Genomic DNA, 17543 nt, shown 5'->3' with positions numbered 1-17543 from the left:
TTAGTAATTTTCTTGTATTTTTCGACTGAGGAGACATCAAAACATCGAAAAATTCGAAAAACCAGGAGGATTAAAATTTGATCGATAGCAATGCTTTCCCTCTGTTGCATTATCATTATGGCAGTCGGTAAAGTAAAAATACGAACATGAATTGAATCACTGAGTTGAAGAACAGTACAAGTCTAGAACTCATATTGCGATATATTTGATACCAGCATGTAGTTCTGTACATTTTATATATCTGGATTCCAGAGTCAGCTTCTTTTCTGTGTAATTTAATCCACTTTAACTCGAGTGTCTACATACAGTTTTAAGATTATTTAAATGTGTTCGCTGCTCATCTGAAATTACGCGCCATTTCAAAACTATCAGTCGTGCAGTTCGTCGTTAACTGAAAACGGATGACTCACACGAAGTCGAGTGAACAGCAACTTGCGAAGAAAATTTAATCACGCGCCAGCGCGTGATCGGCAACGAATGATGAAAATTACTAACATTTTATAATTTGAAATATACATAAATATTTTTTTTCTTATTTTTTTAAGACGCATTAACTTCTTGATTATTATCAACTAAACTAATTTAGATTATTTTGGACAGTAATTTGACTTATTTTAAAAACTAGAGATTTTTTATGCTTTATTTTTGTAAATTTTCTTTTAATAATGATTTAATTTTGAAAGAATTTCGATAATTATTGTATTTCAAGCAATGAGGAAATATGTTCTAATGTAATTACTGAGTTATAATCGTAGTTATAATCGTATGTAATTAATTTGAAGACATCTTACGACATAATTTGAACGTCTTAAAAACATTCGATAGCGTACGTCTTAAAGACTTCCGCAACGTCTATTTTTTATCTGAACGCTTTATAGACGTAATTTGGACCTCTTTAAGACGTTTTATGAATGTCTGTTAAGATGCACTAACCCGTCTCGAAGACGTCTATTTTATGTTCATTTTATGCCTGAACGTCTTACGACATAATGTAGACGTCTTAAAAACATCCAGCAAAGTCCTAAAAATGTCCAAAAAACATCTCTGAGACGTCCGATGTTACAAATCAGTATGTCTTTAGCACCTCTTAAGAAACATTTATAAGACGTTTTAAGGGCGTCTAAATTACGTATATAAGACGTTCAGACAAAGATTAGACGTTTTTAAGACGTCCAAAAGCGTAGGTCTTTAGGAGAAAGATTCATATAGTGTGTCTTTAAAACATTTTCTAGACGTAAACTTTGCAAGTCTTTAAGATGTACGCTCTTGGATGTTTTTAAGTCGACTAAATTATGTCGTAAGACGTTCAGGCATAAAATGAACATAAAATAAACGTCTTCAAGACGTCGCGTGCTATTTGGGTATACTAGTTTCTAACTTCGGATGTTTCAAAGACGTCTTTTGTACATTTTTAGAACTTCACTGGATGTCTTAAAGACATTTTTAATTTTCTTAAATAATATGTATGAGTGGGTAATTTTTGTGTGACCGATCTTGATTCTGAATATTATTACTGTCCTTTTCTTGAAAGCTGTAAAAATTAATTTGAAAGATAGATTCTGGAAAGGCTCACAAGGGTAGAGTTGTTCCATTCTGTCTCCTATTCCAAAATTACCTTTCTTCCCAACACATTTTTGAAGATCTTTATAGTATTGCTTTATGAAGTTAATCGAGTTTAGAAATGAGCAGCTCAAACAGCAGTTTCTGGACGCTTCGTATGTTTAAATTTCGCGGGGGTAAATATAAATCGTTGACCACTAGATGCCAGCATCGTCGAGCTACATACCTACGACCCACAATGCACTGAGCTACGGCATGTGCCTTTCTGTGTCGGCCATTTTGTAGTTTCCTTGAGAAATTGTGTTGAGTTGATTCATCTTCTCGGTAAGAATTTTATAAGATTCTAAAACGGCGCGACTCACATTGATCCAAATGATGTAGAGGATTGAGGGCAGATGCTTATGGCTAACTATTCATAGCTTGAGAACGAGGAATAAGGTTGCGTTTTTTGCGCACAACCGTGTGCGCTCACGGTACTTACACCCCGAAGAACGAGCCAGTAAACGAAGCTGCCGAGAAACACCTATTGATAAAGGCACATGGAATCCGGGATTGTTTCGGGATGAGTGGTGATTTCGGTAACGATATACGATACGCATAAGTGTACTGTCCAAGTGGTTGTCACCATATCTGCGTGCGTGAACGTGTTGGCCCGGCCAACGTCTCGCTCTATATTTGGCTAATCGCATCCAACATATTGCATATCTTGCCTTTTCTAAATTTTTACTTCTCGTGCCGTAACCTTTCTCAAAGTACTATATCAGAAGGATACAATGTGACGTTTAAGTGTGAATGCTTGACGATCGCACATTGATTCCGAACGAGAACGAATTTTAGCATGTGGCACGGTTTCTGCGATCAACACTCGGGTTTTGACTTTAATCGCCTCCCCGATCGGGCGCATTTCATTTTCCCATCGTCGTCTCGTACCCTTTTCCTCCTCTAATGACGTGTTATGACATGTATCTTTGAGAAGTGATTTTAATTCGGGATTAACCGACGTTCGACGTGGGCACTCGAAATCTGGAATCATTCTATTTTTACGTTTATTAGTCCTCTCGTTGTTTCGTTCAGGTTTAACGTAAGTGAATTTGTATTATTTCAAATACGCGTACATATATGCATTTGTGCACGCACACACGCCCGCCTGGCAAACGCGCGCGCGCGCACGCACGCACTTACACGTATATTCATGCACATCGACGCGCACAAGTGTATCGTGCTATTGAACACGAGAGTGAGTGCGCGCGCGCGTACACATACATGTATTAATTACGTACACGGACGTACGTGCTCGTGTGTGTATTTGTACGAGTATATATAGGTGCTGCGAATGTATTACATCAGACTAGTATGTTGTGTGTATATTACATGTTCCTAATCATAATTCCAAAAAATATTTCATAGGTCTATGCCTTTGCCCTTTTGATCACTGACCCTTTTTATTCATCATGCAGTGAAAGAGTTGCTGAGAAATGTGGAGATTGTATTTTGATGATCATGCATCTGGAAAAATTATACCTTATGTATGATACGTATGCACGTGCAATTTAATATCAGATAGAAATATTTTGACAGCTATTCTGTAGTTGAGAAAGGGCAAGGGGTCATTTTTCAGTTATTGATCTGTTTGATTATCTGTTGGGTGTTAGTCTGTTGACTACTGAAGAATAGATTACATCAGAAACTGCGGGAACTAGTCTTCAAATTTTGTAACAGTTGTGTCACAAATATTTGTTTAAAATTATATTGGGGGACATGACTTTGTGTGTGAAATAGTATCTTAGAATATTACGTAAAGTAATTTATAAGTATATTAATCTAACAGTAACTTATGAGATTGTTTGTTACATGTTTTAACATGTAAGTAGAAGACATAGTGGGTATTAACTGCCTATTTTAGGATGTAGTAGAATTTCGCATGTTCGTGTCATTGAATACATTTTCCATTCTTCATAGGGTACGTGTACATGAATGGGGACATCGGGAAGCTCCCACCAGGGGCGGTTTATCCAGCCACCCCTGAACCTTTGGGTTCAGTTGGGGGTGCAATTGGAAACACTGCATGCAATTTGGAATATAACGTCATGAACGGTGCTCAGAGTGGAAATGAATTAATATTGGAAGCGGGTGTTGGTAACCTAGAACCTTCACCACAGCATCCTATAAATATGGGAGGTGCTGCAGGTTATGGTCCAGTGGATGTTGCTGCTTTAGGTGATGTGCCAAATCCACCTGCTCCAATGGCTGATTTATCTTCCCCTGGCATACCCTTGGAACAATTGAAACAGATGCTCTCTTCGCAGCTTGAATATTACTTCTCCAGGTAATTTGTCGTACTTACATTTTTTCTAATACATGCTTACATAAGATAAGATACTTGGAATTATCAGTTTGATTGAAATTCATATTAATGAATTATTGTTTCATCATTTAACAAAAGTTTTATAGTTTTAAAAGTAACATATTGTATTAAACAATTTTATTGAAACATATTTCAAGGTTATTTTCTTTTTGTTTTATGTGTTGTCATGTAATTAAATTGCTTTTTTATTCTTATTTTATTGCCATCATTAGCATATTAAAGTTAATTTAATACTTGATATATTTTAAGGTATCATTAATGTCTATGAAATAATGTATAATTTCTCACTAGCACACTATTTAATGTCTTCAAAATGAATTCTGTCTAATAATTTTAGTAGCATTGATTTTATTTTCATTAGAATCTATGTGTTCATATTTCATGAAACTTGTTTGTGTTTTCAGAGAAAATTTAGCTAATGATACATATTTATTATCACAAATGGATAATGATCAATATGTACCAATATGGACAGTAGCAAATTTTAACCAAGTGAAGAAATTAACAAAGGATATAAAACTCATAACGGAAGTTTTAAGAGAATCCCCCAATGTGCAAGTTGATGAAGAAGGACAGAAAGTAAGACCTAACCATAAGCGATGTATTGTAATTCTTCGTGAAATACCAGACAGCACTCCATTGGAAGATGTGAAGGTAAGGAAAAAACATTTATGATTCAGTAACAGTAAGTTACTTAGTAATGAACTTTATGACGTTCAAAGTCACTTTGAATATCATTTGTATTGTGATGATTGCAAATGTCTTATTAAGTCTTATACTTTTCATTATGATAAGATGGAAATGAAAATTTATGAATACACATATAGTTCTATAAAATAGAAAATTTATATGAAGGTTTAGAAGGTTCAAAGATTGCTTATTTAGATGTGTCAGGTTTTTTTTATAGAGCGATTTAAATAATACTTGAAATGATTCAGGACAATGATTAATTAATGTAACAAAATTTGCATGGGACTTAATGTAAGACCCATTACTGTCAGTAATTAATTATTTACTAATGCGTTTATTTTTAATTACAGAACTTATTCTCTGGAGAAGGATGTCCAAGATTTATTTCATGCGAATTTGCCCATAATAGTTCTTGGTATGTAACATTTGAATCTGATGAAGATGCTCAAAAGGCCTATAGGTTTTTACGTGAAGAAGTGCGGGAATTTCAGGTAATGTACTATTGATGATAATAAATAATATTGCTTTATTCTTAAATTCAAAATGCAACAAAACCTCAGTATTTCAGTATTTTGTTCTTTATATAATTTATTTCTATGGATAAAGAACAAAATATGTTTAAAACACTGTAAGGTTGTAATACCTATATGTAATTCATTAAACGAGCATTTAATACACTCATATCTAACAGGCATATAATAAGTATTATAACAAATAATGTATTTATATAAATCTGCGAATCAACATATTGCAAAAGGAATTAAAAAATACTCTAGTTTGTGAAAAAAGACGATTGAGTTATATTAAAATATGTACTTGTTTTATGTAGAGTAATGAATTTATATAGTAGAAGAAAATACGTTATAACTATAGTAAATTATATTTTAAACAGTTTTCTTTGCTGATATTTGATGCTAATATTTTATTATTTATGATATAGGGAAAGCCAATAATGGCGAGAATCAAAGCTAAACCAATGAATAGGCTACCGATACCGGCAGTCACTGGGGTGGGCGGTATTAAAAACGGTTACAGAACTCCACCACCACCACCGCCAGTTTATGACCCGAACAGCTACACAGCTGGTCAACAACGCTTCCTTTACACAAATGGTAGTACTATGCCACAAACCACCATGCCGCCATATGCCAATCCGGTTCATGTATACGTAAGTAAATCATATTTCATATGTATAAATTAATAATTTGACTGTTATAGCAATTTTCTATAAAACTAAATTCACTATTGAAATACGTCTATTATTCGTAAAAAAAATTGAATATTAATATGTTTTGCAAGAGAGCGACATAACGTAAATTTAGTTATTAAAACTGATGGAATTACGCATCTGTAAGTTACTAGATACTTTTTAGTAAGCGTAGATGATTAATGACTTAATGTTAGTTATTTTACCATTGCATTTCTTTTATATTATCAATCATAAATTTTATTACTCAGTCATAACGTTATATGAGTCATCTTGACAAAACCAAATGATACGACTGTTATAAGAAGTAACATTTCATTTGACATTATATTTCGTTAAAAGAAACGAGTATTTTATGATTTATGCATTATACATACGTACACGTAGTTAAATTTTTACGTCAATAGCATTAAATAAGATATAGCTTATTATAACAGTATACTTTGCAAGACGTTGGGGCCCTGTTATGCACAATCAAAAAAATGTTATATACTGTTTATAGCAACCATTTTTTCCTGCTGGAATTATGCCTTGGGGACCCGCAAGTCCTGCTTATTTCGATATGTCAGGTGTTTTTACAATGAATGGTATTACACCGCATAATACGTTTAAGCCACACAATACAAGATACAATCCTCGTCACAGGTATATAATTATTAATAGTTGTCCTTGATAATATTCAAATATGTTTTCTTTTTATGATAAGATTTCATCGAATAATTTCACGGCCTTTAAAACTATTTTCTTTTTTGCATGTGTATTTATTAGACAGAAATGACATCATCATTATTAAATAACAGTTGAACCTCAGTAACTTGAGCCTTTACAATTCGAAAACCTTTATAAGACTACAGTTCTTTTTCATTCCCTCCCGCTCGGCTATAAAAACCTCTACAAGTCGAACTATAAACTTTAATTCGAATTATTTTACCCCTATTACTCTATCACCAACTTTATTACTACTAGGTGACCTAATATTTTTGGACGAAGATGCATGTCGAATTTTCGTTTATGAAACCTATCTTATTCGAAAACTTTAACTCTTTCGCTGACCATTAAACTATCGAAAAGCGTTACAAGAGGTGTTCGACTTTTTTTACGATTGAAATGATTTCTATTTGCGTTAGGAACTCCCCAAAAACACGTTTTATTTGTGTACCTTAAATACAGAAGTCATTCTGTCTGTATTTTTTAAATACAGAAAACACTGAGAACAATTTTGAAACAATTTTAATCCGTAACATACAGATTAAATAGCGAAGGAATTAATAAGACGAAATCTCTTTAACTCGAAGATTTTAGTTATTCTCTCAAAATTGGTGTTACTGTGGCTCAATTTTCAATTTGAGGTTCAATTTGAGATTTAATTTTCGAAAAGTGTCATCTGTTGAATGTTATATCGCCAATTGATTGAATTAAAAAATATATCTATGTGTGATTCAGAAGTAAACAAAGAAATGGGTCTGAGAGACCAGGCTTGATGGATGGTGGAGGCAACATGGTGCCAATAGGACGGACCTCGCATCCGCCTATAAGCGGAGCACCAATCCCCTTAGGAGCATCAGTTCCAACCTTTACTTCGAGCTTACCTACAGTAAAGCCAACTTCTTCTTCCTACCAGACTGGCACAAAGTTCCATTCCTCACATACAACTGTGGTGACTGGAGAGGTTCAGTATAATAGCAGCCACTCCAAGGGATCACAAGAGAATGACGCTCAAACTCTGGACACTGGGGTTCAATTTCCGCGTCATCGTATGCATCGTAGGACCAAAGATCAAGAATCATTGTCCAAGGCTAATAGTAGCCCCTTACCATCGGTCCGAGAGTCTACCCCGGCCAGTAATAATAATACACAATGTAACCGAGGGGTACAGTTCGATTTGGAAGCTTCTGCTTTTCCTCCTCTTCCTGGCCTAGACGCTGATCTTGCAAAATCCCATAATGCTTCGGTAGAGACTGTTGGTACAGATTGTACGCAATCGCAAAACAGGCTTTCAGACGTAGTTAAAGGTACTGCAAAACTGAAAAGCGTTAAAGAGAAAGAACCCGCAGGAACTTCGCAACAATATCAACAGCCGACAAGTAACAGCAGTAGGTCTGCGAGTCCAGGGTCGAGTGCTGGTGGTCATACTGGTTCGCTAGAGGCTCCAACTGGTTCTGGCAGTGCATCGACTACCCCCGTTGTATCGACAAATACCAGCTCTAATGCTTCTGCTAGCAACAATGACTCCACAGACATCGCTCTCAGCACCATCACTCTCACTCCCCCGTCATCTCCTGATAAGTGAGTGTGCTTTCTTCTTATACACGCGCGCGCGCGCCCTGGCATACCACACTATGATACACACACACATACACACGCTACATACCACACGTACATACTGACACACATACATATATTCATATATGCATACATACATGTGTATACGTACGTGTATTTCGATATGAATGCCGTCTGTATTATACGAGTCTTCCAGGAGCCAAACTGATCGGTTCCAGTTTTTGTATGAATTTCGTTTTTATTGTTAGAGCACGTGACCAATGGCCAACTTTTTACAAATTGGAAAATTTATCTGCATTATATATACTGTCATAAAATAAAACTATGTATGGCTGATAAATAATATTTAATATATTTCTCAAGCCATTTGGATAAATTTTAAATTCTGAGTAAAGAATTCAATGTCTTTAGCTACGTTTACATAAGGCAATTATTGGTTGATTAACCCAAAGTCGATCAAAATTGTTGTTTCAACTACTCGACAACTTTGATCAACTTCAGGTTGATCAGGTTGGTTGTCCAATAAAAAGTTACCTAGTGTAAACTTAACTTTAAGAACAAGCTTAGTGATCCCCTTAAACAGTTCACTGAAGTAGTTTACTTCGATTTTTACTTTAACCTCAGTTTTAGAATACATTATTTATCGTATAGTCACTTTTCTCTGCTTCTATTTTATGGAGTTGATCAGTTTGGCATCTGAGCGGCTCACATAGAAAATACAGGTACGTGTATATGTTTGTGTATATGTACATACATATTCGGTGTATGTGCATGTGTGTAATAGAACATATATTCTATATTTACTAGAGGTCTGCGGGAGCTCGGAAATGTGGGGTCGGTTCGGATCGAAAATTTTTCTTGGAATCGGGTCGAATTTTCGAAAGTATCTCCTGATTCTAGAATGTTGAGATTCTTGTGAATTTTAAGAATCCAAATCACGTTCTGGTGCGGCCTTTTTTTTGTTAAATTGGGAGATACTTTGGTAAACCTAGCTTGACCTAATATCTTTCTGATTCGTTTTAAAATATTGGATACTCGATATTTTCGAGTTTCTACACGTCTCTATTTCATATAGACCTGAGGTATGAGTTTTAGAGGGGTGTAAGAACCTGAAAGGGTTGGTTACCTGATATTTGAGACGAGTCAGGAAAATATTAAGTCAGGTCAAGATTGGTTTCCTAAAGTATCTTATGCGATTTGAGATTTTTAGTATTCCCGAGAATATCGAGAATATACTCTGAGCTGTATTTTTGCTAATATATTTTTGCTAGTAGAATTCGTAGTAAGGAAATACCGCCTCGAAAGGAGATTTGGGTTCTCAAAATTTTCAAGAATTTCAAACTTCTCGAGTTGAGACACTTCTGGGAACCTGATCGAAACTCAAAGGTCTAATACTTTCCAATGATGTGAGGAAGTCCGAAAATGTCGAGCACTCGATGCTCAGAACGAGTTAGGAAAAGATCGAAGCGAGTCAGGTTGAGATTCTATAAATTTCAGGGTTCCTGAGAATTATGATGTTAGTGATGTAATTCAGTCCTATTCAACAAAAGATTCCCAAACTGAATTCGAAATCTCAAAATTCTCAGAAGTATCGAGAATCCTGACTTTCTCTGTAATCCTCGACATTTTCGGGAAACCCAAAAGTTTCGGAAACTCTCCTCAATACTGAAAAAATTTTCATCTCGATCCCGATATTTCAAGTTCTTTCACACCTCTAACATATACTGTAAAAGCAAATAGTTGTCTAATTACATTTCTAAAGTATTGCCTATTATAAATTATTGCTAAAACTCTTTAATTGCTTTTAATGATATGTTGCATATACTATGTATATATGTATAGATATACACACAGATATATTACATGGATATATAAACACGCGCACACATACACAACATCCGAATGATATATGTTCAGGCAGTCTTAAAAGCCTGGAGAAGAATGCTAAGCTATGTTTAATAGTGTTGGCTGCATTATACGCGTGCTATGCTCTGTATGGTAGATGTGTATTAGTGAAAGTTATATGGTTCACCTATATTTTCATATCATCTATATGAAGGAAAGGGAAAGATGTTAATGGTAGTTTGTTAGTTTTGAGTATATATAATAGATTACTTTAGTATGGTATTATAGTAACATTGTTAAAATTCATGCTTATTTACTAATTCATAGATAGGACAAATAAAACTAGTAAATTAATTATTCTGATGAAACAAGTGAGAATAATGAACATCGAACTATACATATATTTTGCTTTCCCAGTACCGTGATGTCACATTACGTTAATAACCAGTAGTCAGTGCATTGTTTTTTAATTTGTCAATAATTTAACGAATATGTTAATAAAAAATACCAAACACGTTGAAATTTTTCTATTTTATTCTCAACAGTACTTCATGAAAATTTCTAATATATTTATTATAGGCAATTTAAGCGTAACTTCATTCAAAAGTACATTTCCTCTTTTACTAATTCTACATATCCATATTGCAAGTTTACGAATTACATATAAATTTTGTTTGCCCTGTTATTGTTATACTTTCCCTTTCTTAATCACATTATACTCATATATAGTGTAGTAAGGAGTAGGTGTAACTTTCCTAAATCTACCATTATTTTATTATCCATGGTGGTTAATTTAGTAGGCGTGCTCAGTTGTTCGAATTTGCCATTTACTTCTATTCATTGAATATGTCTTCTTTCCCATCGAGTGACAAGTTATCTAATATTGTTTGGAATGCCTCGCTAATATGGTTCTTTTCATAGAAGAACAAATTTTTCAAATAAGAGCTGGTGCTCCACTCGATGAAAGAGCAAACTTTAATTTCAAAGCATAAAATGCTCAAAATCGAGGTATTCATTTTTTATGAGTATATGAATACTGGGTAGTCAGAAGCTTTACCATTCTTTTATGGTGATTAATATTAGATAATGACAAAATGTTGCAATGTGTTTGTATGCAAGAATGTATGCAGTACTCTGTGGTAGCACAATTTATTATATTTTTGCCTGTACTACTGCGGCAAATGAACAATACATATGGACTATTATATTATTCAGGGTTCTTTAATATAGAATTTTATTAATATTATTTTATTATTTTATCACTCTCGTCATCATTATTTCCATTACCATTGTTACATATCTTATAATTACAGATACTAATACTACTAATTGTTGTCATTATCATCATTGCTATCTTCTGCAGCAAAGACTATTGAAAAACACTTATACTATAGTCAATGGATCAAAGCACCATTTATAAACAAATGCAAGTTGTGGAATTTAAGTGGGACAGAGACATAGTCATAATTCTTAAATAAATAAATAGTGTAACACTTTTCTTGCAAGGTTTTTGAACTACTATAATGCCACACAAAAATAAAACAATAAATATAAATATAATATAAATCTTTTAGTTACATCTGGTGCCTCGACCCGTTGAGTGTAGTTCAGTGCTTATCTTTTTGTTATCATCAGAATCATTTGGATTAGTTTGCTTACTACTACAACTATTCTTCATTTTGTTGATCATCATTATCATTGGTGAATACTGCTGATACTGCTGCTACTACTGCTGTTATCAGTGATATTACTATCATCATTGTTTCTAACAAAACTACTACTATTACTTGCTCTTGCTATTGCCATCACTGTCTACCATTAAAATCATTATCATAACTGTTACTACTGTTGCTGCTACTAATATTACTATTGTTGTTACTATAAATTCTGTCATTGCTTCTGCTATTGCTTCTATTATTACTGCTACTATTAATAATATTGATACTATTTCTTTATTTATTATTATTATCATCATCAGTTCCATCATTATCATTCACGTAGTTTTTGCCATCAGTGTTGTCATGAAATTATCATTACTATCATTATCATTTTCGTGGTCACTATAAACATCACCAACAACATTGTCATGATTACTATTGCTATTACTATTATTATTATTAGTACTACTACTACTATTATTATTATTATTCATTATTATAATATTACGTTATGTTATATTATATTATATTATATTATATTACAATTATTGTTTGTTTTCAAATTACTCTTAAAGGCATTTCAATTAAATTTTTAATTTTTAATATAAAATTAAGCTGTAATTTTTGGCACATATGAATATAATAAAACGCATGGTTCATTATTAATGGATGACTATAGATTTCATTGTCAGTGGAAGTAAATAAATGATGTGTATACTGGTTTGTTAAATAAGTGTTGCAATCTTGCAAGACCCATTCCCTTAACTACGTAGTGTTGTTTTTGAATGGAAATGTACTTAATAGTAACTGTCTTCTTATATCTGTGCATGATACTTTAAGGTGCACATTCATTATTATTTAATATGTATTGAATATAAGTCTATTATACTTATGCACGTTCAGGTTTAGTCCTTTATTATTGAAATGCACCGCTGACAGATCTGTAAAGACTGACGATTCGAACATGGTGAACGGAGTGGATGAAGCTGTTTCAAGTGCACATTCAGTCGAAGAATCTGAACAAGTGACTAGATGCGAGTGTAATATCCCTACTGCCTCACAAAATTCCCAGTCACAAGTGGGAGTGACTTCTACCTTTCCTTTAGTAAGTTTATTATTTTTTTTCTTTTCTTTTTTGCCATAACATTCAGAGGAATAACAATTATGTATACATTTATTTCGATTTTCAATTATTATTAGGTAACAAAGAAAGCTCTATTGCTTTTGAAGTTGAAAGCTTTTTCATAAAATTAAATTTTTTCTGAACAATCTTCTTATTGGGGAACTCAATATGAATTGGAAAATAAGAGAAAGAATCAAAAGCAAAAGAATTTTCTTGTTTACTTAATACATTATGTTTATTTTACAAATTCAATTGAATTCGAAAAGTAAACAGCATAAATAGTGATTCGTATTTTCTGAAGGTAATCGTAGATAAATAGAATCTAACGGAAATTGTCTTTCTATTTCTAGGATCTTACGAGGCCGAGCTATGCCCAAGTAGCACAACATTGTCGCGAACTACCTTGTACAAAACATAAGACAGACGAAAGGGATGGAAATGTGTAAATCAATATGTGAGTAGTCGTTTTTGTTAGTTGCATTGTTTCAAATAAGTGCAATTGATAAACTGAAGTTGAAAGTGTAGTGAAATACAGCGCCTTTGCAGATACTACCGCAATGAATTTCAATATTTAGCTGTTATTCTACATCTGGATTGTATGGATTACGTACCACTGCTTTTATCCTAAACTGGATATAATAGTGGATATGAAGAAAACTTTTTACATTGTACAGTGACTTCGCCTACAATGAGTGTGGCATCGATTAACTATGAATCATAAAAAAAAATTATTTGAAAAAACTCTAATTCGCCGCATATTAAAAAAAATACATTTGCTGGCAGGATAATACATTGTGTAGAAGAGTATTGTTATTGCTTTGGTTCTGTGATTTTGGAGGTACATATTTGTTAGCTTGTAAAAATGTTAAACTAAGGTATTAATCTTTTAATTCCTTTTTCCTCTCCCCTTTCATAGCACAGGGCCGTAACTGGGAAATGTTTATCTTTGTGCCAAACCTTGCTATGTGCGTACAGCTTAATGAATGTTCAGAGTGCAACGAAACTTATCCTCAAACAGAATTCTAATTAAAAAAAAAAAGAAAAAAAAAGAAAAAGAAAAAAAGAATGCAATTTTCAAAACAGATAAATGATAAGGATACTTAATCTGAAAAAAGCTAATTTTTGTTTTCTCATAATTTTCTGTTTCATTTAAACTATTTATAGACAAGTTTTTGCATACTTTCCAGAATATTGATGACAATCCTAATGAGTAATATAAACAATACCGAATAATTATTGTATAAACAAACAAAATATCATACTGTATATGAGTTGTTCTAGTTTCCACGAAAAATATGAATAATTAAAAGGAGAAAGACAGAACGAGCTACTCTGTATGTGAGTTATAAATTATTTATGGTCTCTTTACTTTTAATAAACGTCATATATCTAGCTTTTTTTAAATGCTAACAATAAAGAAATTGTAAAAGTGATAAAAGCATATTGTAGATGTTGAATCTATCTTTAAAAAAGTTATTAAATTATCACTTTATCATCATTTATTACTAACAAAAGTAATGGAAGGGTTTTTTTTACTATTGTTTTAAAATATAAGATGGAAATAACATCTTGAAATTTCTAATAATTTATAGATATTGGTTTGTTATATTTTCCTTACTTAAACTTCAATTATATTCAATAATTAACTTTTTTCTATGGTAAAAGTTATTATTATTGAATATGTTCTCATCGAATTCGTGGAGAACTTTAATATATGTGTATATTTTAAAACATATTACTTGTATTACAATTATACTATAATCTATTGTAAAGCAAAATACAAATTCGGTAATATTTGTTCAGGAAACTATTGGTAGCTATTAAGACACAGTAAAAAAGATATATACAGGAAATTCATATTAGAAGATTAGTATACTTTGAAAATATAACATTCCATGTTGCCTCAAATACATTCTAGTCTTCACTAGACGCTTTAAAAATTTTAATTCCAAGTAAATCAGAATTAACGATTAAACTATTTATTGTTATTAATATTCTGGAAATGATACCTATGTAGATTTTAGTTTTGTGTTTATCTTAAAAGGGAAAAAGGGAGATACATTGTTACGATGTTTAGGCACCTATTTACGGCACTGACTTTTCTTTTTAATATTACTGTTATATGAGATAACATACAATTTAGAATTATGCTTTGGCAAGTAATTGTAAGAGTTGTCAGAAATGTATGGTCTTTGAGCACACATTTAAGTGCCTCAAAATGTTGTGTATATTACAGGAGCTTGGCTTTAGATGTTATACAATTACATGTACCTATACATTATAGCAAAGAACGCATATGATATATTTGTTACTGATATGCGTACAGAAATCGAAATAATGCATATTAAGGGAAAAGAAAACCAATCTCCTGAATTATGAAACAATTACCAACACGTATAGTTATACTTTACATTTATAATACTGCCTTTAATTTTTTTTATATATCTGAAAATGATTAGCCACAACGTTGGATATACAGATAAAATTTATTATCAGCTGTAAATGCATTAAGATATTTCAGTTTAAATTGTGGTGCTGTAAACACTTTGCTTTAGCCTCAGTCTTGTAGCACAACTTACATTAATTGTCAATATCTTTCAAATTTGGTGTAACACAGTTGATTATATCGAGAAACAAGTACGATATAACTAATATTTACACGCGTAAATATCTTTTCATTGGTAAATTCGCTCGTTAAAAATGTCAAGCTGAATCTATCTTAATATAAGCGATTTTTATTTAACATAGATTTGTCACGTCGTTTCTTTTTTTTTTGTTTTATTTCTTTTTTTTTTTTTATTTTTATTTTGAGCTTAGCATTTTATTCAAAACTAAAACTCACGCATATGTACAATATTTAAAAACATTTCGAGAATATGATTTGAAGATACTCATTTTATCATCAAGACACAATCACGACAAAACATTGTTCGATCATTCGGATAAACATTAAAGTTAATGAAAATGCAAAGTTGAATTTAATCTTTCTCAATTGTTTCAGCAAAGAGAGTAATAAATATGCCAATATTAATTTTTTCAATTCTATTAGAATTGTAATGCAGATTATGTTGAAAGATTTGAAAAGTTCTAAGTTATGTGCCTAATAATTTTGCTCAAACGAACTCAGCATCTTTTAATTTTATGTGCATTTTTAATATTGTGAAATAAGAGTAGTGAAATGTAGAAATACTTTGTAATCAAATGCTACGATTAGTTTATGAACTTTGTTTCCCTTTTCTTTTTTTAATGCACGTGTATTATGATGCACCTTTAAGAGAATTTACCGATAAAAAGATTCACATGAATGCGAAAAAACGTATGTATAAAAAAATTGGATAAGCATTAATATTTCTCGATGATAGGATTTTTAGAAAACGTAAACAATGTTAAAGTGATTTGTCTTACTTTATGCGTTACCCCATAAATTATGTATAGCTAATTATGTGTATGCTTTGAATATTCGTTTTAATTACCGCTACGAATGATATGTAAAAAATATTTGAAAGTTGATTCCTCTCGATACATTGTCTTTACTAAATGTATGGAAACTTAATGTAAGAAACGTTGAACTGTTGGTATATCACATACTTGTGTACGATACAGAGTGAGAAACAGACACGCCAATACCTTGGATCTTAAGTCTTGTCAAAGAAACAATAATAATAATAATAATAAACGAAAGCGTTCAAAAACATTTATTTTGTAATGTCGATCAAAGGGAAACGAATCTTTTCGAAGGTAAGAAAAGTTGCTAGTGTGTAAACACCTATATTGATTATGTAATTAATTTAAGGATATATAATAATTTTGTGTAAAAATAGTTCCAATGGTCCAGGGTAAGGGTGACATACTGGGATAAAATTGTGATTGAAGTGTATGAAAAAGGTATATTAGAAGTTCGTTCTTTTTTTAATAATCCCCGTCACAAGATCGTGGCTGATAAACTTACGTTAACTCATTCATCAGAATAAACTGTGATTAGATTGAAGTCCAACAGAAATACAATGTATAATGTACTCCGTTTCATAGGCTACAGGCCTAGAAAGTCTGATTTTTTAACTACTATGAGAACTTGTGTATTATAATATGATCTATGACGTTTGTTTATTACTATGTAAAGTGACAAATTTCAAAATTAAACATTAATTACTGTTATCCGTTTTGCTTTTACTTTATAACTTTTATTCTCATATGTCAATATTATTTAGAGATTGTATAGATACAGTTTAGACGAAACATGGCCTAGCATTATAAATAAAAATAGTGACACTTTATGTACTCCGATGAATATAATGGCAATCGAATCCAGATAGATTTCGAAAGGATACCATTTCTGCGTACAATGATATCCAGGGCACGAAGAAACTGCCATTATCTTTAATACAAGAGACTGACAGTATCTTTACACAAGACGCAGATTCGATTAAGCTTGTGATGCATTCTGAGCCCTGATTCACCGAACAGAAAAGACGAGAATTATTTGAATATGTAAAACTAAGAGTGAAAACTTTCTAAGGAATCAAATCAAATTATACGTATTTAATATCATTTATTAGCTGAGTAATCCATAAACGTGAAAGATTACCTCATTACAATGTTACTTTAAAATTGAACAAACAGTAATCGCATACTTTCTAGTCAATCTTATGAACTTCGAAGATTCATAAATATTTTATTTGTTGCACAGTTTGATGTGGAAAGATTGTAAAAAATGAGTATTGCTACCTGTTGTTAACATTAGTTATATAAAAGAAAGTTTTAAAATTAATATCATTTTGCGAGATACGACATTATTACGATTGTATTTTTTTG

The 17543-nt window shown here is 32.1% G+C and overlaps 1 protein-coding gene across 9 annotated transcripts; it reads left to right on the top strand.

The window, feature by feature from the left end:
- Nucleotides 1–1841: 1841 nt before the first annotated feature.
- On the top strand, nucleotides 1842–16886 carry Larp4b (La-related protein 4B). 9 transcript variants are annotated; one of them, XR_013002354.1, is made up of 11 exons: nucleotides 1860–2138; nucleotides 3520–3886; nucleotides 4330–4579; nucleotides 4966–5106; nucleotides 5556–5783; nucleotides 6325–6467; nucleotides 7266–8108; nucleotides 12512–12713; nucleotides 13082–13185; nucleotides 13278–13569; nucleotides 13648–16886. XR_013002354.1 is itself a non-coding variant. In XM_076382620.1 (11 exons), the coding sequence occupies exons 2-10, from the start codon at nucleotides 2123–2125 to the stop codon at nucleotides 13175–13177; spliced, it is 2286 nt and encodes a 761-aa protein (XP_076238735.1). In that variant the 5' UTR covers nucleotides 1869–1884; nucleotides 1980–2122; the 3' UTR covers nucleotides 13178–13185; nucleotides 13278–16886. The 9 variants fall into 9 exon arrangements, 8 of the variants coding, with proteins under 8 accessions (XP_076238741.1, XP_076238742.1, XP_076238737.1 ...); XM_076382620.1 differs by having other exon boundaries at nucleotides 1869–1884; nucleotides 1980–2138; nucleotides 13278–16886; XM_076382626.1 differs by having other exon boundaries at nucleotides 1842–1884; nucleotides 13278–16886.
- Nucleotides 16887–17543: the final 657 nt, after the last annotated feature.

This window comes from Calliopsis andreniformis, chromosome 7, assembly GCF_051401765.1.
Source record: "Calliopsis andreniformis isolate RMS-2024a chromosome 7, iyCalAndr_principal, whole genome shotgun sequence".
Lineage (NCBI taxonomy): Eukaryota > Metazoa > Arthropoda > Insecta > Hymenoptera > Andrenidae > Calliopsis > Calliopsis andreniformis.
This window is presented reverse-complemented; position numbering and strand designations above follow the sequence as displayed.